The sequence below is a fragment of the Ascaphus truei genome, chromosome 4 (genome assembly GCF_040206685.1).
Source record: "Ascaphus truei isolate aAscTru1 chromosome 4, aAscTru1.hap1, whole genome shotgun sequence".
NCBI lineage: Eukaryota > Metazoa > Chordata > Amphibia > Anura > Ascaphidae > Ascaphus > Ascaphus truei.
Window position 1 is genome coordinate 265,032,482 of NC_134486.1, and position 23,558 is coordinate 265,056,039.

The 23,558-nt window shown below is 40.3% G+C and overlaps 1 protein-coding gene across 5 annotated transcripts in view; it reads right to left on the reverse strand.

The window, feature by feature from the left end:
- Positions 1-6,300: 6,300 nt before the first annotated feature.
- The window catches only part of BACH2 (BACH transcriptional regulator 2), a 308,499-nt gene continuing 291,241 nt past the window's right edge, over positions 6,301-23,558 (reverse strand). For all 5 annotated transcript variants that reach the window (XM_075597466.1, XM_075597461.1, XM_075597462.1 and 2 more), the window contains 2 exons: positions 19,205-19,411; positions 6,301-16,454 (listed from right to left, as the gene is read on the reverse strand). In XM_075597466.1, the coding sequence (XP_075453581.1) occupies positions 15,975-16,454; positions 19,205-19,411 (687 nt within the window). In that variant the 3' untranslated portion in view covers positions 6,301-15,974. The remainder of the gene's footprint in view (positions 16,455-19,204; positions 19,412-23,558) is intronic.

Here is a 23,558-nt window from a genome sequence, read left to right on the forward strand (position 1 = left end):
GGCGTCGTCACGTGACCCTCCTTCGTGCAGCCGAAACTGGAAACGGAACACCTCGCATTCAGTGTTCAGCGAGAGAGGTCCCTCCAGGGAACAGTGCTTGGAAAGTCCCTTAGATAGTTGTAAAACGGCCGTGGAACACACACAAGAGTCAAACTCTGACTGCAAGCAGCAACAATGTTCGTGGGCAAATGGCAGCCGCAACATAACCACGCCCTACGCTTTTCGTCATCGATGATGACTTCTTCAGGGGTATTTAAAACCAGAGACAGAACATAAAACACAGACAAAGCTCAGTTTTAGCACATCCAGTGAAACTCATACACGGTACAGTGCCTAAATATATATGTATAAATATCTATTAAGTAAAATGGTCTTTTAGTTTGACATTTTTGGCCAAAATTGTTGTAAGCCCCTGAGCCAACTTCACGGCAGACCACAATTCAGGGGTCCCTAACGCTAATATAAATTCTTAATAACCTGTGTAATAACAGGAAATTATATGTTCCAAAGAAGGAATGATAGAGATGGTTGTATCTATGCAGTGAAAGTAATAAAAAGAAAAAGTAATAAAAAGAAAAAAATGATGAATATAAATTTTCTAAAAACAATTATAACTATTCATCATTTTTTTCTTTTTATTACTTTCACTGCATAGATACAACCATCTCTATCATTCCTTCTTTGGAACATATAATTTGCATATCCTATTCGTAATTCAAATGGAGATAATATAAGCTCTATTGCTAAATACTTTGGATCATCTAATTACCTACCAACATATCAAATGTCATAATCAAGATTGTAATATTATGGTTGTTATTTTCAATCCTTGGCCATAGCAATTATGTAAGTAGGAATTTTATCTGTATTTTTCTTTCTCTTGTACTCAATGGGGTCCTCGTGTTTTTATTTGTTATATATGTTTCTATTTGTCATATATGATGTTACCATGTGTGTTCTATCAAATGACTGATTTAATAATATATTGGTTAATTATGTGTAATTATCTCCCTATAAATATCATGGACTGACGTTTAGAGGGTAACCCCTGAAGAAGTCATCATCGATGACGAAACGCGTAGGGCGTGGTTAGATTGCGGCCGCCATTTGCCCACGAACATTGTTGCTGCTTGCAGTCAGATTTTGGCTCTTGTGTGTGTTCCACGCCCGTTTTACAACTATCTAAAGGACTTTCCAAGCACTGTTCCCTGAAGGGACCTCTCTCGCTGAACACTGAATGCGAGGTGTTCCGTTTCCGGTTTCGGCTGCACGAAGGAGGGTCACGTGACGACGCCACTGACCTGAGCCGGACGCTGATGATCGAGCTGTTGGCACATGAGAGCCTATCTCATACATGCTATTGATTGCTGTACTTTTGTGAGTGGGCATTTTATAGATTTTATGTTCCTTTAATACAATTTTTATTATGGTAATGCACTAGGTGTGCGCCTGTTTCTTTTTCTTTCCTTTTTTCCAGATATATATATATATATATATATATAACAAAAAGAAGTGCAGGCTCCATAGCATGTAACTGTATAACAATAGGGTAAATTTAATAAAGCAAGCAGTCCCAAGGAAATGCACTTACAAGATTCTAAAAAAAACACACACGGGAGAGAAATCTCTATAGGGAGTCATCAACAGGGGTGGAGGAGTCTGAGATATAAAGGGTGCACCTGATCATCAGATAATGGCTGCATACAGCTACTGTCACGAGCTGGCATCGCCCCGCAGAGTCTCACAATGTCTCACATGTTTTCCTCCGTTTGAAAATAAGAATATTATTATTATTCATAATCACTTAGTTCACAATATTATGAGTATATATTATATTGAGAGGTTACTTATTAATTAAGTATAGTTTATTGTTGGTATAATCTTTTACCTTTAATATCCATGTGGTGTGAAGAATTTAATGAGTTAAATATTGTCTTATATATACACTTTTTATATACATACACACTGTGAATTGTAGTGAACAATAGCAGTCAGTTCAGTGATCTGTTGAATCGGCATCAGCAGATTCCAGTATTCGATGATATCTTTACCTGGACTCTAGACTATTTAATTGGCTACTTTGCACCAAATCGAACACCCCTGATGAAGTCACTAGGCATGACGAAACGTGTAGGAAAACAAGTGAGGCATTGTGAGACGCTGCGGGGCGACGCCAGCTTGAGGCAGGAGCTGTATGCGGCCATTATCTGATGATCAGGTGCACCCTTTAAATCTCTGACTCCTCCACCCCTGTTGATGATTCCCTTTAGATTTCTCTCCCATGTGTTTTTTTTTAGAATCTTGTAAGAGCATTTCCTTGGAACTGCTTGCTTTATTAAATGTACAGTCCCCTATTTTTATACAGTTACATGCTATGGAGCCTGCGCTTCTTTTTGTTTTTTTGTTTCTAGGTCTATTAGTGGGTGGCTACACCACCTTTTAGAAGCTGCAAAGTGCTCCGCAGGATCTGGTTGTTGTAACTTTTACCTCTCTGGAGAATTTATCAAGTGGAATCATTTGGATTTTATCCTTTTGGATTTATGACACTTTTTTCACAGTATCACTTTATGGTTTATATTTAATCATTTTATAATAGAACTATCTTTAGTATAATATAATAATTGACTGTCTATCACTTTAAATTTCACAGTTATATCACTGTATTTTTTAACTTTAGTGCTACTTTTTGTGTGTGATTATATATATATATATATATATATATATATATATATATATATATATATATATATATATACTTTGACTTTGCAAGTGCAAAAATGAATTATTTTGTCATGTGACATATTTAGCCATTGAATGGGTTGGAAGGGTGTTTCACCGTCTCATTTACCTGCTTTTTAAACTAAAGCATTTCGGTTACTGTATGTTGATTATTTAAAGGAGCCAAACGTTTTTTTTTGTATATATATATATATATAATTGGGACCCTTACAATTTGTTTTTGCATGAAGGGCCCACAGGGGTGGAGTCATTATACTGCCATTTCTGATGTGTCAAAGAAACCTCAAATACCCTATAACGTAACGGGCAATGCTGCGTTAAAGCCCAATCAGGGAACACCCAGATTATGGCTACAGAGGTAGTTAATATTACTGCACCCACTGAACATACACAACACACTGGGGGTGAGGGGGCACTCAGTGTTTTGAATCAGCTCTGCACAAGTAGGGGGCATGGTCACTGCATTATTTCACCAATGGGAGCGCACCAACGGGTCCAATAACTTTGGCTACATCTGTAACTTACCACTACAGACAAGGGAATACAACCGTGAGTGCTAATCACACAATAGCATCGAGTCCCGAGCTCAGCTTTACTAAATGATAAGTCACAACTCATCTTATGACCCATTTATGGCTTTATATCATGTAGTAAGTGTTAGTCTAACTGCTAAATCAATTAAGGTACAATGTCACACCAAGAAAAAAATGTTGCAATAGATGATATATCTTTATTTCATCAACAGAGATGGTGTCTAGACAAAATTTAGTTAACACTAGCAATTCAAATGAATGAAAATTTGCACAATACTGTATTTACATATTTTAATTCATTAGTTCATAGCATTGCTTTTTCTTTCCAAAAAGGTAAAAACTTTTAGTAACATATAATAAGCGTAAACAGCTCTCATATTTATTTTTTTTTACAAGAAAAACCACAAGAAAAAACCACAGTTACCTAGAAAAATAATAACAGACAAGCTTAAGAACTAGTACAATAAAATGCTGCATTGAATTAAGTTACATCGCATAGAATCTGTGTAAAAAGTATGTAGAAAAAACACCTGATGTAACCTGTTACAGTCATTGACCAGTTATGAGAGGTACAGAGGATCTTACAGGTAGATGTGTGTGAAAACTGTCCATTCTGTTTGACGTGAGCAGGGAAAGGAAGGCAGAGGCCTCCACTTGCATACACCGATAGAACCCTGTTTGAATATGTATTGTAAAGTCTGTAAGGCAAACATGAGGTGCACTTGTATCCAACGGATTCTACAACAATATGAAGATTCTGATATCAGCAACCCAAGGAGAGATTTGCATTGCTTTGTTCAGGATAAGTGATATCCAGACTTTATATGTCTCACGTCAACGGGAGTTCAAAAGAATCAAAAACACGTAAGAGAGAACAATCAATGAGTTTATCCACAATTAACCTGGCTGTTACCAGAACCCTACATTTCAAGATACGGCATGCGATAATGAATTGGCATCGCTATTTCATAGCAACTTTCCACGTTTTATTATTTCACCACAATCCATATCTTAACAAAAAGTGAATTTGAGTGTGTTTTGTTTTAGAAGCAATTCAGCAAATAGTGATAGTCTCACATGCATTGGTTTTGAAGAGGCGTTGTATAACAGGAAGAGACATCTGATAGATCCTGACATACATTTGCTAAATACATTTAGTTAGTTCTATAATCCGACTTAAACAAAACAATGATGGCCAGGCCAACGTTGTTTGCAAGTCAACAATGTGAGAGAGGTTTAGGGACAGGGGACTAGGTGTCAAGAGCATAAAGAAAGAAAATGTACATAAGTGCTCAGTTCTAGTCGCCTTCTACCTCCCAGTAAGGGGTTCAAAGATAACATGCATGAAATTAGCTGCCTAAAAAGTACAGCTAATTAGTGCCCATGTGAAATATTCGACACTGGTGTCTGCATGACAGTAATACCGCGCGCCCATCTAATTTTACAGGTAGATGATGTGTTACAACAAAAGAAATATGGTATAATACATGTTGCTGGGGGGAGGGTGGGGAAGGGGGGAGGGACAGCAAAACATTTTCCCTTAAACAGCAAAACGAGATACATACAGGGCTTGTTTATGATGTAAGGGACATAGTACTAACAGACTGCAGTAAAAACTACTGTGGTTGCCATTTTTTTCTTCCTTTTTTTGGTTGGATAGTGCACACATACAGCATAATTAGGAGCGAATATATTGGACACAAACTGCCCACTGCTTTCAAGTAATCTGATAACATTGGAATACGAGTAGAACTTTGCTGTTCATTAATTGCTATGTATAAATAGGTCAGCTCCCCTCCAAATGCGAGTGGCTGTCAGCACGAAATAATGTAACCGCGTCTCCTTTTCTCATCAGCGGGGCACAGTCATGGAACCCGTTTAACCATTTAAGTGCTGGAGGGACCTGCAGCACATTGCTTTGCACTGAAAAGGGTAAATGTGGTTCCACAGTATGCACAGCTAGAATAAAATACGGAGTATGGAAAAGAACATCTTTTTACTTTATAAGGAGAAAAAAAAAATTTCACTGTCACATATTCCTCCTTTATAAATCCTCTATTTATAATGCGTGTATACTTTTATGTACACAGACAGTAGGTCATCATATATGGTAATACAGCATCCAAATGGATGCCAAAGTCATTAAATATTACAGGACTTTTGTTTCATAAATACATAAACTTACTTTAACGCACATATATGTTTAGCAAAACATCTGACTATATACAAGAAGTGGATGAATGTTTTAGCTGCATGAGCCACAAAAGTTGCTAAATGTAAAGTTACGTAATAGTATTTTGTGAATGCCATAACGTCGCTCAGAAATGGACATGGAGAAAATTGGTCGGCTCCTCTTACCCCGTATACAATGGCTGTATGTACAGTAGGAACTGTGTTTATAAGTATTTTTATATACTGAAACCTAGATACAGTATCTCCTTTTGATTAAAGCTAATTTCTCTGTGTTGGGGATTAAAAACCCCGGAGCTGATCGGTGGTCCCCCTACGTCTAGGTAACCCCCGTTCCCGAGAAATTTGTAGTTTTCTTATGCCGGTTTTGACACACATAAAAACAACAAATATGTCTGCAGGACTACAAATATTGTGTCACCAGCATGTGTGTAATCTGGCGGACCACCAGCTTTTCTATTGGCCTCTGGCGCGAGCCCTGACCCTGGGAACATTTTAAACGTTACAGGCTGGCTGATGATCAGCTGGCTCCACCGCTTGTGAATCCGGGGGGTTCCAGACGTTGAGTGACCACAGAAGAAGTCCGGATTGCTGCTTCCACAGTGTAATCAAGATCCCCACACATTCCCAGCTAGCTCAAACTCCCACACCCACCACATGATGAATATATATTTATGTCAACCAGAGAGCTACTGAGCGTGGCAATTGTATACAAGAGACAGGGGGTGCCCAATGCTACATCCCATTGACAAAACATTTATGATGAAAAGTATAAAGTAAAATACTTCAATAATTGAAGTATTTTACTTTATACTTTTCATCATATATGTTTTGTCAATGGGATGTAGCATTGGGCACCCCCTGTCTCTTGTAATCAAGATCCCATTCATCAGGCCCAATCACAAGTCAACACCAATCATGGTTTCCTGGTTATGAGTACACACATTGTACCTTGACTGTACTTTTAAACTAGTGTGTCATTATACTGATCCCTACTGTGCTACATTGTTTATCATCTTAGTTAGCCTGAGCGGTTCCCCTATATAAAATAAAAATCCACATGGTAGGATTGTAAGTCATCTTTTAATCATTTGTACGATGATCTGCTCCTTGTATTGTTCTAACGCTTTGAGTATATAACACGCTTCAAATCTACTTTACCCATGGTAGCCGTTCCCTTCCAAAAAAAAAAAATGATATATGAATCAGCTCTGTGTAGTTAAGTGCTATTTTAAATGAACCAAAGAAAATTGGGCAAGGGAACAGAATAGTGCATATTTTAAAAAGTGCTTCAATTTTCAGAGTCTCCCCCAGCCTCCTAAAAGAATGTGGGATGGACCGCACTGTTAAACATCTAGGGGCTTATGCAGAGACGTTAGAGAATGGAAATAGCGCTATCTTTTGGCGAAAATACCCATCAGAGAAGCTTGTCCTCCCGAGAACATGGCGAGATTCACAAAATCCGCCACAACAGGTTTCGTTACTTTAAAATTTGCCAAACACGTGGCGAGAACATTAAATTCGCCATGTTTAGATAGGGTGGTATGCCAGTAGCATCGATGCGCTTGAATGCGCCATTATGCCCCATAATATGGCGAGTTCCATGTCGCCAGCAAAACTTGGCAATTTGCTGCAGTTCGCCGCGGTACTGGTCACACGTCAGATTTGCATAGAGGAAAATTGGCTATACAGCTTGCGTCACGGCGAATTTAACGCTATCAACAAGTCTACAAGAAGGTAACGCTTTTTCCTGCATCCTCCCATATTTAACGCCAATTCTGTGGCTATTTTAGTGCCGTTTTCCCTTTTACTAACGTTGATCTCTGCATAAGCCCCCTAGTGTACGATCCATATCCTATGCACAGTTGACATGATCCTATAGTTCCTGGGTTCATCCAATTCCTGCAATAAAGCCATGTCTCTATTAAGAAAATTAACATCTGATGTTATGAATATCAATGCTGTTCCTTTTGTACCCAAGGGTATTATACGCGTAGCCCTTTCTAAAATTAAAATACACCATTATGGCTCATGACAGGTGAAGGGCCTGCAGTTGTGGTCATTCCACCAGCATAGGTATCCCTAGCATTAGATTTAACTTTGGGAAAAATGTACAGATTGTATAGTCCCCTTCTGAAAAGGAGAATAGAAAATTTGCAGCACTGCTTAATGGGCTCAAAGTAGGTTGCATTATTTTTCTTTTACAGGCAAAGTACTTCTGACAAACTTCAGTCCACTGATAAGCCACAACCTACAATGTGAATTGAAGCAGCAATGTAATAGACATGGGGTGGCCAACTCCAGTCCTCAAGAGCCACCAACAGATCGGTTTGCAGGATATCCCTGCTTCAGCGCAGGCTGCTCAATCTGTCTCAATCTGATTGAGCCACCTGTGCTGAAGCAGGGATTTCCTTAAAACCTGACCCGGTGGTGGCTGGAGTTGGTCACCCTTGTAATAAACACTATAAATTGCCCTGCGTCTCATTACTATTTCTCATAGTCACTACATTTGTTATTGGCTCGGTTTGAGCTCACTGTGATAGTGTACCAGAGAAAGGAAATATACGGAATCAGGACAAACAAAACAGAGAGAAAAACGTACTAATATCCAACTGTTTGGGTAAAAAAGCTAGAGACAAAGTAACGGTAAAAAATGGGTAAGACAAGGCAACAGATAAGCTGGTAATATCGAAAAGCCATACAATGTTACTGAAAATATCCTCCCGACATGTGGAACAGCATGGTTCAAAACCAATCATCTCGTGTTATCCACTACACACACAAAATACATTATATATATATTTATATGATACAAAATTCTTAAACCATGATATAAATGTCAAACTATTAAATAAGATTTGTCTACACTAAATTGTGAGGGCTTGTGGCTTTGCCAGACAGCAGGCGATTTCCTGCAGAGGGAACTTTTCACCCAAATGGAACCGCTCACACACCACAGCCATCTTTGCTCTCCATATAAAGAAACATTTTTGTGTCAATAATGTCATGAGGGTAGGATACCGACAAACAAAATAACTTATGCTCAGGCCATCACAATACAAAAAAAATGCCCATTTTAAATTGGGAAAATACTGCAGGAAAATGGGACCCCAAGTCCCAGGTAGTAGCAGAGTCCTGGAGACTGGCTCTAATCCCAGTGTTAGCGCAAATGACCATCTACTTGCACAGATTAAGCTACTTGTGGCAATGACAGAGATTCACTGTGCGTGGGAATTATACTGCTTTATACTGCTGCATCCACGGTTAGTGCTTTGTAAATTAAAAGAAAATATACTTCATTTTGAAGGTTGTTAACAGTTGGATTATAAATTGACTAATAGGGTCTGTAATGCTGCTGATCAATATGTTTCTCATTAAGAGCTCTGCTCAACAGTTAATTTTAGTTTAGCTATGTTAATATGAAGGGTCTTTGTCATTGAGACATTGATCTCAATGAGCCAACACAATAGATGCTTATTTGCAAATTGCAATATTCTCAATGGAAGACACAAGGGCTTTCAGAGGGACGTTAATTCAATGGCAATAATGAGATTGTAGAGTAGTGCCTCTTATAAATTCTGTTCTAGAACATGTTTCCTTATGTACATTAAGAAACACAACATCCATCCTGAATTTCCTTTGTAAAACAAGAATGCTTAGTAAAAAATAAAAAGTTAAATTCACAGCCCTGTGAGAGTGAAAATAAAAAGCTGCGTGTACAGATAAAGCCAACGTTATTGGAACGTGTGGAGAGCCATGCCCCGCTCACACGTGGCTGATTTAAATCACTGTCTGGTGGTGCGTTGTGTATGTCCCACAGCAGCACGCCACGTGTAGCAATAACGGTGGCAACATCTGTATTATTCTTTGTATCCATTTACCTGGATATATAGGGAGAGATACAAAGATGATACAAGTTCACTGTATTGCCTATTTCTTTTGGAATATACAAATAATGATTTGGTAACATTACCATTATTACCCTGCTGTTGCACTGCCATGCAATGTTGACCTCATCAAGCTGTGAAAGCGGTGGCCCCCAATCAGCCAGTATTATGCTTCTGGCTACATTTTACCATTATCTTTTTCCATCAGAGGTGCGTAATAAAATTAGGATATTGTATCAACCTTGGATGACCTAGTATAACTGTTTCCCATTATTCTCTAGATACGCTACAGTAAATGATATGACAACATTCAGAATACAACACTATCCATATCTCCTTCAGAGGAGTAACACCTGAGACGTATAATACGTTTATACAGAATTGTGTTTAAAATGGGACACTAGTGCTAAATCCCTCAGGTCTACTCAATGTAACACTTTTGGTCTCATCTGAAGCGGTGACAAACAGCTTGAACACAAGCTTGTGTGCCATGTTTCATTTTACAGAGCAGCCACTGGGCATTTAACAAATAGTTTTCACTAAGACAAGCGGAGCAGGTGTGACCTAAAAGATCCCAGTTAATTCACGAATATCATTTTTTTTTTTAGCAAAGGACGCTCATCACAAGAGTTCCAGTTAAGATTTTGCTAACTACCACTGCAATAGGACACTGCTGCAGTGCTGCGACTCTTCCATACGTTCTGCCAGCTCACTGTAGAAGATGATTGAAATTCATCAATGGGTTTTAAAGAATAAAGGTCAAGAAAAAGTCATTTGACCTCTCAAGCTTCTCAGCCATACAACCAAAATATGCACCCTAAGTGTCGGTTATCGTATCTCGCAGGCAATGTTCTTTACAGTATTATTCCTATTTTGCTTTTTTTTTTTTCTTCATATGATGGAGGGAATATAATTACATATATGAACATGTAAACAAAATATAGCCATCAAAAAGACAGAATAAATGACTTACACAAACAAATTAATACAAAGGTGTTTTGAACAGCATCAGATCTGATGCCACTGTCAATTAATTGCCGGAGAAAACCATGAAAACTACAAAGAGATTCCCGTACAGTATTTCACCTTCTTCCTTTGTTTATTTTCAGGGCCGCTATACTAGTTCACTTTGTTTTCAAGAAGCCGTTTTTTAATTTCATCAAAGCGCAGCTAATGAACTTGAAATCAGTCACATTTGACAGTGTAGCATTTCTCTTAACTAAAGAAGTAGGAATATAAAGCATGACGGAAACGAGTTCATATGGCAACACAGATACACTGTACCCAAGGTAAAAGACAGTGCACATTGACATTTGCATTATCACATGGGCTTTATGCAACATTTCTAGTATATTAACCATTTCAGACACACTTCAAAACGTATTATTTTTTTAATATCTCCTTTAATGAAATATATTTTTTACTTTTTAGAGTTTATTGGTTTTCTGTGATTGTTATTTAATTTAAAAAAAAAAATGAACTCTTTGTCACCCTAAAAATGACGGCCACAAATTTCAACACCAGACTAAGCAGCTTCAACAGTGCGTAATGCGATTATTAGTCTAAAGAAAATCCTGGTAATAAATGTACAGATTGAACAAGATGGTTAAACTGAAAGATTGCGTGATATAGGATTGTGAAGAACAGATGATATCAGCAAAAGGGAGTCGGACATACCAGTGAGATATTATGAAGTTATTGTCTGCTAGTAAATCAAAGCTCAAGTCTACCCCTCTGTACAAGTTCATGAGCTACAAAATGATTCCTCCATATATACAGCACTTTAAATAACTAGTTCCTCATTATATATCAAAGAGATTGGCGCTTTATACTAACCAACTGGGAAGGTTACAATTTTTTTTAAATAAAATAAACTAAAAGTACAGCAGATAAACAAGTATCGTGGTAAATACTTTGTGGCCTGATCGTCCTTCATGCTCCATCCAGATGACCTTGATTGTGGTGTCATTCACATTCGGGTTCTAGCTTACACAAGCCCGGTCTAACAGGAGCAGAGAGACGACTCCACAGGGTATCTACCTTTGACTGTTTTTGCCTGTGAGTTGTGCACAAAATTTAACAGCAAAAACAGGGACCTCCTTTCATTAACTAGCAGGGATCAGTGCTTAGTTGAAGCTCAGATTCTACTGTATTAAATTTGACCTGTACAAAATGTCTGGATTGAATGTTTTGGGGGTATTTATTTTGAGGCCCTCAATCAATATGCTGTGAAGTTTCAGATCTGAGAAGAGTTTAGTTCTAGAGATGGGCGAACTAGTCGAAATCCGACCTGCGGATTTGTGGCCAAAGTCCGATCTGCGCATAGATATCCGAAGCTGGAATGAGCACTAACACATTTGGGCGTATTCTCCTGAATCTGTCATCAGTTTCCCTACACTGATCGTATTTTACAGTAAATGTGATCACAGTCTTTCAAAAATGCTTAGCGCAACCCCCCCCCCCCCTCTTACTAACTCACTGTTTCAGGGTGTTAAAGATGTTCACTTTGTGACTGCGGGAAGGGAAAGGGTGTGTGGCACTGGGCTGGAGGCCAGGTTGGTGTGTGGGTCGGCAGGTAGGGGAACTTTAGGGAGGGATTTTTATACATTAAAATCCATGGGCGAATTTGGATGTTTAAAAATCCAAATGAGTCTACACATTTTCAGTTATAGAAAAAACAATAAAAAAAACCCCAAACAAATGTGCCTTTTTAAGACCAATCTGGGAAAATCAGTGCATGAAAGGAGCTTGCAAACCCACAGCCGATTTGAATTTCTGCAAAAAATTCACACGTCTCTATTTGGTTCCATTCAAATTAAGGAGATTAAGATATTCTCCAGCACAAAGAACACAGACTCACAGAATATTGAATAGGGACCTAAATGTTATATCAGAGGTGGTACTCGTTCCCTGCATCTCCAGACCCTTTTAAACAATGCCTATGAGCACATTTTTCACAAATAGCTTATTTCCTATGCAAAAATCATTGAATTCCTACACATTACCATTATGCTTTAGGAATCACTCATGTTATTAGACATGCAGATCTAATACTTTTTAAAACAAAGGTTAATACCAACATTTGTCAGCTTGTATATTTATATAATCCCCCCATTTTTTTTTTTTTTTTTTTAAATTGTATGATTATGATTCCCTTTGAATGCAATAGCTTATCACCATACAAAAATGGCACAAAAACACATAAGACGAGAGGGGCACTTTCTTACTTCACAGCAGAAAGACTGTCATTTGGTTGAAACTGAAGACTACAAGTAAATCTATGGCAAAAGTGCGAGTCTAAGAGCATGAATCCAAGGAGGAACAACGGAGAAAAGGGTGTAAGAGTTGATTGAAGCCACCTCCCATGTAAACACCATTGTGAAGCAGGCTGATGTTCCTTCAAAAGTTAGGTATCACTTCACCCGAATGTACAATCACAATGACATCACCAATTAGACACAATGCCTATTTGAGCCCAGAACAAGGTCGTGAGTTAGCTACAGTGAGCAGCAGCAATAAAAATAGCAGTCTACTCAAATTTGAATAAATGTTCTAGTGAAACTTTTAAAGAACTCATTTTATACTTTCTAGAGTCCCTCTTAGATTTATGTTCAACTCATGTTACAATCCATATACATCTGCTTTTATTGGGATTCTTTTATGTCAATAGTTGCAGTAGTTTTCTCGTGTAGATATACTGAGAAAATGTACTGTGAGGTTAAAAGCCAATATCATGATTTTGAGAAAATGGGAGATGATGAGAGATTTGAAACGAAGACACAAAGAATGTTAAGTACAGGCATACCCCGCATTAACGTACGCAATGGGACCGGAGCATGTATGTAAAGCGAAAATGTACTTAAAGTGAAGCACTGCCTTTTCCCCACTTATCGATGCATGTACTGTACTGCAATCGTCATACACGTGCATAACTGATGTAAATAACACATTTGTAACAGTCTCTATAGTCTCCCCGCTTGTGTACACCTTCGGTACAGGTAGGGAGTCGGTATTGCTGTTCAGGACGTGCTGACAGGCGCATGCGCGAGCTGCCGTTTGCCTATTGAGCGAGATGTACTTACTCGCGAGTGTACTTAAAGTGAGTGTACTTAAAGCGGGGTATGCCTGTAACAGAGTTCTTGTGCGTCACGGCGTCCTAGGGCCGTCATGGAGCTGGTTCGCGAGCCGCTCACGTGACCTGCGTGTCACACCAAGAAATCAGTTTCAACTGATTCCTTGCGCAACGAGCGCCCCCCTCCTGCCTCCGCCCGCGCCCATATGGTCTATGGGCGCGATCAATGCCTTAAGGCAATCTGATTGCGCCCCGTGCGGAAGCTTCCTGCCTGGTCTCCCACACCATGGACTCAGCATTATGCATCCCATCACCCTTGCAGAGGTGTTTACACACTAATTGGCTTGAAGACCATTGTTGCTGGAGAGGACTTCAACACTGCAAGAATTCGAAGCCGTGAAGGGCAAAGTCTCACTTTCCGCATCCTTTGGGATTTAACACGCCACAAGGTAGAAGTGTATTTCAGTCTCCAGGCAAAGTAATGTCAAAGCAAAGCAGACAAATGAATGCATCGAAAAAATGTGATGAATTGATTTAGATACTGCAGGGAATACAATTTGCAAGTGCTTGTACACTGTGTACAAGAGGTCCTGACATTCATGGATTTACTCAGAAAGGGAAGGAGGGTGGGATCAAAGGCAGAAGCCTTGATAAATTGTGCCCAGGCTTTGCTGCATCAAATTATCTAATTGGACTTTTTAAGGGCGACAGGTGTCAAAGTTCTGACGCGGCGAGTCAGGAATTCCTTATCGCAAGGATTTACTCATTTTATTCCTAATTGAGAAGAGGATCTTTATGGCTTGATACAAAACCAACAGGGAAGGGAAGGTGAGTGTATTTCACCAAGCTTAATCAACTCTTTGAAGTCACTTCAAAGTCGCAGTACAAGTGCATTAATACAGAACCCTCATCTGTATGACAGGGCCCCAAAACACCCTCTTAGTACCACAGATGAGAGCTTTTTAGCTTCACAACTGCACAGCAATATTTAAAGCAACAGTCCAACCCTAATATGTTTTGTTTTCCTAAATAACAGCATTGATCCATATTCATGTCTTACCCAATATATTGTATACTTTTTGGGTATACAAATTGGGTATACGCATTGAGGCCAGGATGGTCACATAGCATTCTGCCACTGCCTGACTTAAGGGAACGCCCAAGTAAGCCAGTGCAGCACAGTCATAAGCATTGCTTATGGGGCCAAGAAAAGCCGATTCCCAGGAAATACATGTCAAATGTAAACAAAAATACCTTAAAACAGCCGTTTTTTTTTTTTTTTACAGTAAAAAAAAAAAAAACAGTGAGGACCACCGGTATGTTAAAAAGATAAACTTTCTGCATTCTTGATATGAGGTAACTGATTTTCATTGGCTATTATGGGCTGAGGCTGACCTCATTTATACACAAACTCACCACGAGGGAAAAAAAAGTCCTCCCTCTTACAGTCCGTGCTAGATATACATTACGTCCCTGCTAGAAAAGCAAAATCCATGGCAGTGAGAAGCATATTGGGCTATGCGATTGTTTTTTTTAGAATAAAGATAAAATGAAATTACATCAAATACTGCTAATCTATTAAGTGAATGTTAATTGGGAATGGAAAAAAAAAAACTATCACGTTGAATTTTTACACTGTGTGATGAATGTAATATTTGGCAAGAAAATGTTCCTAAATGACAGTCTCCTGAGTATTTTTGTTTTGTTTCCCTTGTTTTACAAAGTAAACAATGAAGATATAGCTGTGTTATTGTTGCACAAAACAGCGAAACTCAGTGCAAGTGGCAAGAATGATCCAAAGTGGACAGTATCAGCAAGAAAACTAACCTGCTAACAACGTGCTGGACTGAAATGATGCCTGCTGCTGTACTGGGCTAAAAACAGCCTTGGATAATAAGACCACCAAGAAGCTTCCGACACATTTTATAAATAACTAGAAACTGAATGATTGCCGAATTGTGAAAAAATATATAACCATGCAACACTTTACCATAGCTTAGTTGTAGCATCAATGACATAAAAAAAGGAATGTTGTAACTTGTTTGTACAATAGAGAAGTGAGCATTTCCAGTTTCAGGGTGTGAAAACTGAGGGATGCATGGACTTTTTGCATATGGAGATATAACCTATGTACAGTTTACCTATAAAACCTTGATTTGTATAGAAGCGGTCTTTAATGAAAAAACTGAACATTCAGAGGAAATTCCTGAGATAAGGTTTTGTGACATTGGTCACTGAGAATAAAAGCTGCTGTTGGGTCCTCAGAGGTGTTACGTCCATCCCTGTTAAGATCTGAAGTTAGCATACATTAAGAAACAAAATAACGAACACAAGAAGGACAGTGTTCCCACTGTTTAGTTCCCTGCCTGAGCAAGGTATATAGCACCATCATGAAGAGAACTCCTACTTTCAGAGAGGATGGGAATACTTATAAAACAGTATTGCTGCTAAGACTGCTGTAGTGTGCACCAATAATGTTTCCTGGAGGCAGTGGCAGCCAATGGCTGGCTGAAGACTTCTGCCCGACTACATGGGGTGCATGGCCAGACTTCACTAGGTGAAATCTTTCCTTGGCTGTTCATCCGTCGTACATTTGTCGGTCATTTCCTGGCAGAAGTCTACTGTTACCGTTTGGCTGTTCTGTTCCATGCAAGCCTCCCTCTCTGTGTAAGTACCATGGTCAGATCCCTCTGGCCCTCTTCTTGCTATACAATTTTCTGATACATTGTTGGGAAGCGAGTGAGCTCCAAGTTCGGTTGAGCCTTGCTCGTTGCAGCACTGCATGTTTTCCCCTGCGCCCTGAGCGGTGACTAGATTTTGTTCGCCTCTGGCTGGTAGCGGGTTGAACGTGGCAGCTGTGGGTAGATCCATGGGCCTTAGGACCGGGCAATATCGGTGTAGGGCTTGTATCTGCTCAGGACTCTGCATGTCCCTACATACTTCCTGGGAAAGACAAGAGAAATTATCCAATAGCTCTCCCATGCACGCCTTCAGCTGATTTCGTTCTGTTAACAACTTCTCTTTTTCGCATACCTGAAAGAATGACAAGAAAAAAAATTAATCAGTTATGGTACAGATGGACTATGTAACATGGGCCGAAGTGTCAGCTCTCCTTATACTTTTTGGCAATTCACTTGCTATCTCCCTGTGCTTCAGGCTCCAATATTAGATTGTAAGTTTCATTGTGCCTGCACAACAATTCAGTGTACCAGGCTGCGTACACTATCAGCACCATGTAAGAACAATATATACAGTATGTGCACACAGCTGCAGCACATCATATATTTAACAAATCAAATGGTGAACTGGACACCAAGTCATTTTTCATTTCAACAGCATCAGTACTCCTACTTCCATCGTGACCTAGTAGAATACTATAGTTGAAATCCTGAAATTATGTCAATATAAATGGCTCAAAACATAGTCTAAGATTTCAACCTCCTCGCAGACAGAAAGTTTAAGCAGCAGTTCAAGCAATATCCAATTTTTTTTTAAATAAATCAGTTCTGTACTATGAGAAAATACTTGTAGCATAAAAAAAAAATGTTTTAAAAGACATTTTTAATGTTTCTAATGTAGGAAGCATTTCAAAAGTAACAGCCCCTTCCCGTTCTGATAAGCTCTGGCTCTTGAGCCCCACCCTCTCTCTAGCAGTGCACCAATTGTATCTAGTAACTGCCCAGTCAATCATATTCCAGGAACTACATTGCCCAAAATGCTATGCAATAACTGAATTAAATAACCCGGAGCAAGCAATCTATTACAGTCGATTACAGGAGAACGGATCAATCTGCAGCTTAGCTAATCACTTGTCAGTGTGCAGATTGTATTGATGCACATATTGAATAGGAAAAAATAAATATATGTATATTTTTTTTCTTAAACAGCTGCCTGAACGGCAACTTTAATAAACACACAGATACCCAACAAGCTCTGAGAAACCCCAAACATTACCACATAATATATATATGTATATAATTATCAAAAGAGTGCTAGTGGGCGTGGCTAAATGTATACAACAAAAAGAGACAAAGATGACCAAAGCTACTTCCAATGTAACAAAAGTACACAGTGTAATACCTATATATTCTCTTGAAAAAGGGTCATTTAGTTCAACCCTTTGGCCAACACGTCTTAAGTCTGCTGCCACTTCAAGGCATGACTGTTAGCAGGTGCTAACACTCCCTGGGTTAAAATTCTTATTTACCTGTATAATTATAGGAAGAATTATCAGAATTGGATCTTTCGTAAATCAGCAAAATGAAACTGACCTGCCAACTTGGAAAGTGGGGAGGGGCGAGCTTAAACCTTGGGGGTCACTAACCTCGCAAAAACAGCTGAGACCAGCTGCCCTTAGGTAAACACACAGATACACAACAAGCTCTGAGAAACCCCAAACCCTACCACATAATATATATGTATATAAGTGTCAAAAGGAGTGCTAGTGGGCGTGGCTAAATGTTGACCTTTACTCAAACGTTAGAATAATGAATATAGCCTGTATTTTTATCAACGCTATGTTGTTGTCCAGTTACAATTTAGGAGCTTGTCTTTTGGGTGTACATTTAAAAAGTTATTAAAAATATGTTCAATTATTTAAAAAAAATGTTAACAGGTTACATGGCTGTGTGCTTTTTGTGTAACTGCAGTATACTATGCTGCAAGCTGCTAACTGAAAATGCCTGTTCACCTATCTTAGTTCCATGCAATGTGTCGGTGGCCCCTCCGCTCTAGAAACATTGGCATTTTATAAAGTATCATGGAATTTTCCCTTTAAAAACTCTTAACTTACCATATAAATGGCATATAATGTATATATATATATTACACAAAGTGTATATATAAACTTGTGCTGTCAATGTACTGTATACACTGTAGCACTGTGTATACAAGTATATATACCTGCTAAATGAATCTCAACCCAATATACTGCTGCGGCCAGCTTCAATCTAACAAATGCCCGTAATTTCCCGGGGCTTTTTTCGGCTGGCGCCGAACTTGGCCGCGCGCCAGCCGCATCTTCCCTTCCTCCCTTCATCCGGTCCGCGACCCCTGGCTGCTCCCCCTCTGCTTCCCAGCGTCTGCTTCCGCCTCTGCTTCCCAGTGTCTGATCCCCAGCGTCACGGATGCCTTCGGGATGCCGGCGGAACGGAGGCAACGGAGGCACCAGTGCCGCGCGGCATGCATCGGGGAAAAAACGGCGCCTGCACGCGGTTTTAAATTACCCGCGGTGGTGGACGCTTTAGACTCAGGGCGGCCGCCACTGTATACACTGCAGGATTACTGCATAAATTCCCAGTGCCCAAGGAGTAGGGACTGGGTCTTCAACAAGGGTCTCCTACTGCAACAAGAAGTCTGCCACCTATTTGTTTTTACTAGTATGAATATCCCATGTGCTATTGGCCATGACGTTTGTATTTTTTAGGACAGGCTTTTAGTAGCAATGTAACCCAGAGTAGTACTTGCCGCAACTACGTAACCGATGGGAGTAAGGACACACAGGTGTAGCCAACGTTATTGCAACCCGTGGCGCGATCCCACGGTTGAAATGGTGCAATAGCGCTGCCCCCTTCTCGTCCGCGGCTGATTGAAAACAATGACTGCTTTACCCCCAGGTATGTTGTGCAATGTCTCGTGTGTCGTAGGTTGCAATAACGTTGGCTACATCTAGAAGGTATTTGCAAACGGAGGAGCAGCTACGCATTCTCAAGAGGTGCAGGTAATATAGACGTATTCCCTCCCCGAGTCACACTGCGCACAAGGACAGAGCACGGCACACTCACTAGTTTGTGTATTTCACATTCTAAATTCTGAATGCAGTCCAGTTTCCTCTTGCGGCAGCGCTGGGCGGCGATCCGGTTTTTGCTGCGACGGCGCACGTCGTGAATAAACTCCAACTGTTCTGAGGTCAACTTGTGCATCTTTATCATCATCTGGAAATCGTTCCGTGGAAGATCTGTGATTTGATCAACGGGAAAGGGCAGCTTGACCTATGTGGGAGAACAAAGCACAATGAACGTATCTGACAGACACATTTTATTTTCTGGTGAGACCCACATGGTTTATTCATTCCATCATTCATGTTTGTTTAACCCCCTTCAGTGCTAGTGGAGCCTGAAATACATTCGGGTTACAAGATGTGGTGTACTTGACGTACATTCTTTCACTTGCATGCTGTTGCATAATGTTCAGTTACATTAAGTTCAGTCTTCAGAAATAAAGTGTCCAATCTCAGCATGAATGTGTGGTTATTTTTGGCGCATCTTAAATTCATAAGCAGACTTCCCTTATTCATAATTTCAGGTGAGAAATATAATATACACAGTTAAACAGAATCACTGTCGTCATAAATATTTCACAGAAAAAACAAAGGTGTATAGCAGTAATAACTGGATCTCTTAATTGCTCTCCCGTACAAAGAAAAATGACTTCAATATAAACAATTGCCTCATATTCATCCAACTGACATAGTTTAGTTGTCAAATGACCCAGTAGTTCTCTCTTTTGGAGAAGGACAATTTACAGTTCTGTATATGGGGGACAATCTAAAATCTGCCTTACAACTAAGTCTTGATCGCTGCTGTTTGTCTACAGTGTCTACACTATACCAAGTTCCCAGCACACACCAACAGATCGTACCGTAGGTCCTTATGTATATAAATACAAAAAGCAGCTTCTGAATCAATCATGTGCATAGTGAATCTGGAGAGAGAGAATGAAGAGCCATGCGTCTCAAAACATTGCGTACACTTGACTGCATCAGGCGGCTGCTGCCACATTAGAGAGAGATCTATAAAGAAGAGATCCACTGTGCAGATCTTTGATTCAGAAGCAGATTATTGAGTTTGTATACGTAAGGCTCCAAGTACGATCTGTTGGATAGTGATACGCAACAATTTCTATACAGTACGTATGCTGGAGGGGCGATAACTGTGTTCGCCACTGCATACAACATTATACATAATTCATACTTGATTGGAGTGCCTTCCAAACCTCTTCACTGCAGGTCTTAAGCAAGATGCTTAACAAAAACAGAATGTATTGTATATTGTATGCATTGTGTACGGTGTGTGATATCTGCTGCTGTTTTTCTGTTAACCTTGCAGGGTCAAATCTGCCGGCCTGTAAAATCGGTATTAAAATATGAAAAAATAAAAATAGTAGCAAAGTTGCTCTGTGGATGAAGGCTTTCACACTTTTGCAACTACAACGCATTTGCCAAATTAAACTGCACATTAACCCCTAAGAATACACTGGAAACATTTTAAGGCTGTAAGACACGTTCTCTGCCACTAGGGAGCACTAGAAGCATATTTACTACAACATAAGGACCTACTGTAAAACAAGTTCCCTCTTTGTTCAGTCATTTAAAAGAATGTCAGCAACTGTGATTTTCACCCAGAAAAGTCAGTGTGGTAACTCAATTGGAAATGGAATAAAGTGACTTAGAAAGTTTCCTCTTTATGATCTGCAATTAGCCTCATGACATATGCTGAAAAGAATATGTGGTGACTGGTCAAATCTGCAGTCAAAGGCAGCGTTGTAGTTGTCATGAATTCTGCCACATAAAGAAAGCACACAGAGAACTACATACTATGAAGATAAAGATCCAAGTGCAAAGTACAGAAGGGAATTTGAACTCTTAACTGTACCTGCCTCCAACAATACCACAGAACACCTGAAGATATTTACCCCTGACTGACTATACCTGCTTCCCAAAATCCACAAACATGGCTGACCAATAATCTGCAACACTATCAACAATTCAGGACTCATTCTAAAACTTCTGGTAACAACCACCAAAAGTTGTATCTGAGACACCACCGACTTCCTGAGAAAATTACAGGCTATCAAACACGTACCACTCAACTCCGTTCTAACCACCATGGATATCATGGCTCTCTATATACTAACATTCCTCACAATGATGGTATTTGTGCGTGCCAGAGATTCCTACAACGAAGTTCTCACACATAGAACTACCCTGACAACATAGTACCCGAAATAACAGAATTCATTCTCACTCACGACTTCTCTTTTGGTGACTGGCACTTTTTGCAAATAAATAAATTGTAATGGGCACACGCATCACCGACGTTCAGCCGCGGCCATTACTCACAGCAGGTCACCTCGCACCTTCCACCATCTTTAAATGTCCTCGGATCTCTTCAGTCACAGGGAACCTCACGTGGCTAGTGCTCCGACTGCATTTGTGTGCGCGCCTGTGCGTACGCACCAGCAGGGCACTCAGTGCGGCCTCCAGCAGCCAAAATACATTTTAAATTTTCCCACGGTTAATGTAAAAAAAAGTGTCCTGCTTGCTGGAGGCCGCGCTGAGTGTCATGCTGGTGCGTATCCACAGGCGCACACACAAATGCAGTTGAAGCGGCGGCTGCACCAGATGCCCTGCGGCTGGGGAGGACAGAGGCGCCCTGCGGCTGGGGAGATCAGAGGACAAAAGTACCCTGCAGCTGGGGAGATCAGAGGATAGAGGTGCCCTGCAGCTGGAGAGATCAGAGGACAGAGGTGCCCTGCAGCTGGAGAGATCAGCGGACAGAGGTGCCCTGCAGCTGGGGAGATCCGAGGACAGAGGTGCCCTGCAGCTGGGGAGATCAGAGGATAGAAGTGCCCTGCAGCTGGGGAGATCCGAGGATAGAGGTGCCCTGCAGCTGGGGAGATCAGAGGACAGAGGTGCCCTGCAGCTGGGGAGATCAGAGGACAGAGGTGCCCTGCAGCTGGGGAGATCAGCGGACAGAGGTGCCCTGCAGCTGGGGAGATCCGAGGACAGAGGTGCCCTGCAGCTGGGGACATCCAAGGACATTTAAAGAAGGTGGGTGGTGGCGTGGTGAACGGCGGCAAAGGTGATCTGCGGCGAATAGTCCTGCCAGTGGAGCGCTGGTGGTGATTTGATCGCGTCTGACTTACTCGTATTCATTCTCAGTGCAATTTTTTAAGTGCACTAGAGGGAAGAACATGAGAATGAAAGTATCGTTCTGGACTCTAAAAACAATGACATTAAGCAAGCTATTTTATTCATGACACATTTAATCCACTTCCTACTCCATATTTTAGAGAAAGTGTGAGCAGTACAGCCTGACACTTCTTCACACCTCTGCTATTCACCCACTTCTGACACCTAGTGTACTTGACGACTTGAAGACAGAGTTTATCTCCATCCCTTGTCATCAACTTCAGAGTATATATGTTTAATTCTTGCTGTGCTGCCACAGTGCTCTTGGTGGATAAACTTACGTTCTTTAGAGTTCTCAAACCTCATATGTTGCGTCAACTAAAAAGAATCACACCTACAGCGCTGGTCAAATCTGTAACATACATTTCAAATGTCACAAAATAATCATGACACACGGCATTTCTTTTCCATGTCTCCTATTGACATTGCTTTTCAGACTATTGCCAAGAAGAAAGCATGCTGATGCTCGCGGTTTGTTTCAATAATAAAATGGATTTGAAATGGCACAATTCAATGTTTGTGGACAGAGGCTGTGGAGAGAAACACAATCTCTGAGTTGCTTATTCCATGTTATTCTGAATATTGTTTGGGTTAAAGCTTAAATGCCCTTTAAAAATTATTTTCACATTTCCACATTGCAATAGGACGAATCTAAAATCTGTTAACTCTATCTCTGCCAGACGGGACAACACCACATCTGTTAGTGATGAATTGCAGGTGCCACTAGTAGCAAAGGAAAGTACGATCTTTTATGAATATCAGCCCACAACCCTCATTAGACTGTTTGGTCTGGATACAACCAAAGCCATTAACAGCCTGTTAATCTCTCTACATACTGTAGTAATATTAGATGGTTGTGAGAGAAGCTGAGCAACTGTTGTGGTCTTACATCATTGCCTCGCTTAGCAGCTGTGTGAATCTTGGCAAGCGTGGTCATTGCAATATGTACTCTTCTCCGTTCACACAACGTGTACACACTAAACTTTGTACCTCTCCCCCTGTGGAACTTGTATGCCCAGACATCACATTATTCAAATCAGCTACCGTGCACCCAAATAAAACACTGTGCTGCACTTTAAACAAGGCACCTATCCTAAAGACATGGTGATGTGGACACATCTTGTTTACAAGGGTCACTCTTTTTGGGGAAATAACGGTTGACTTGC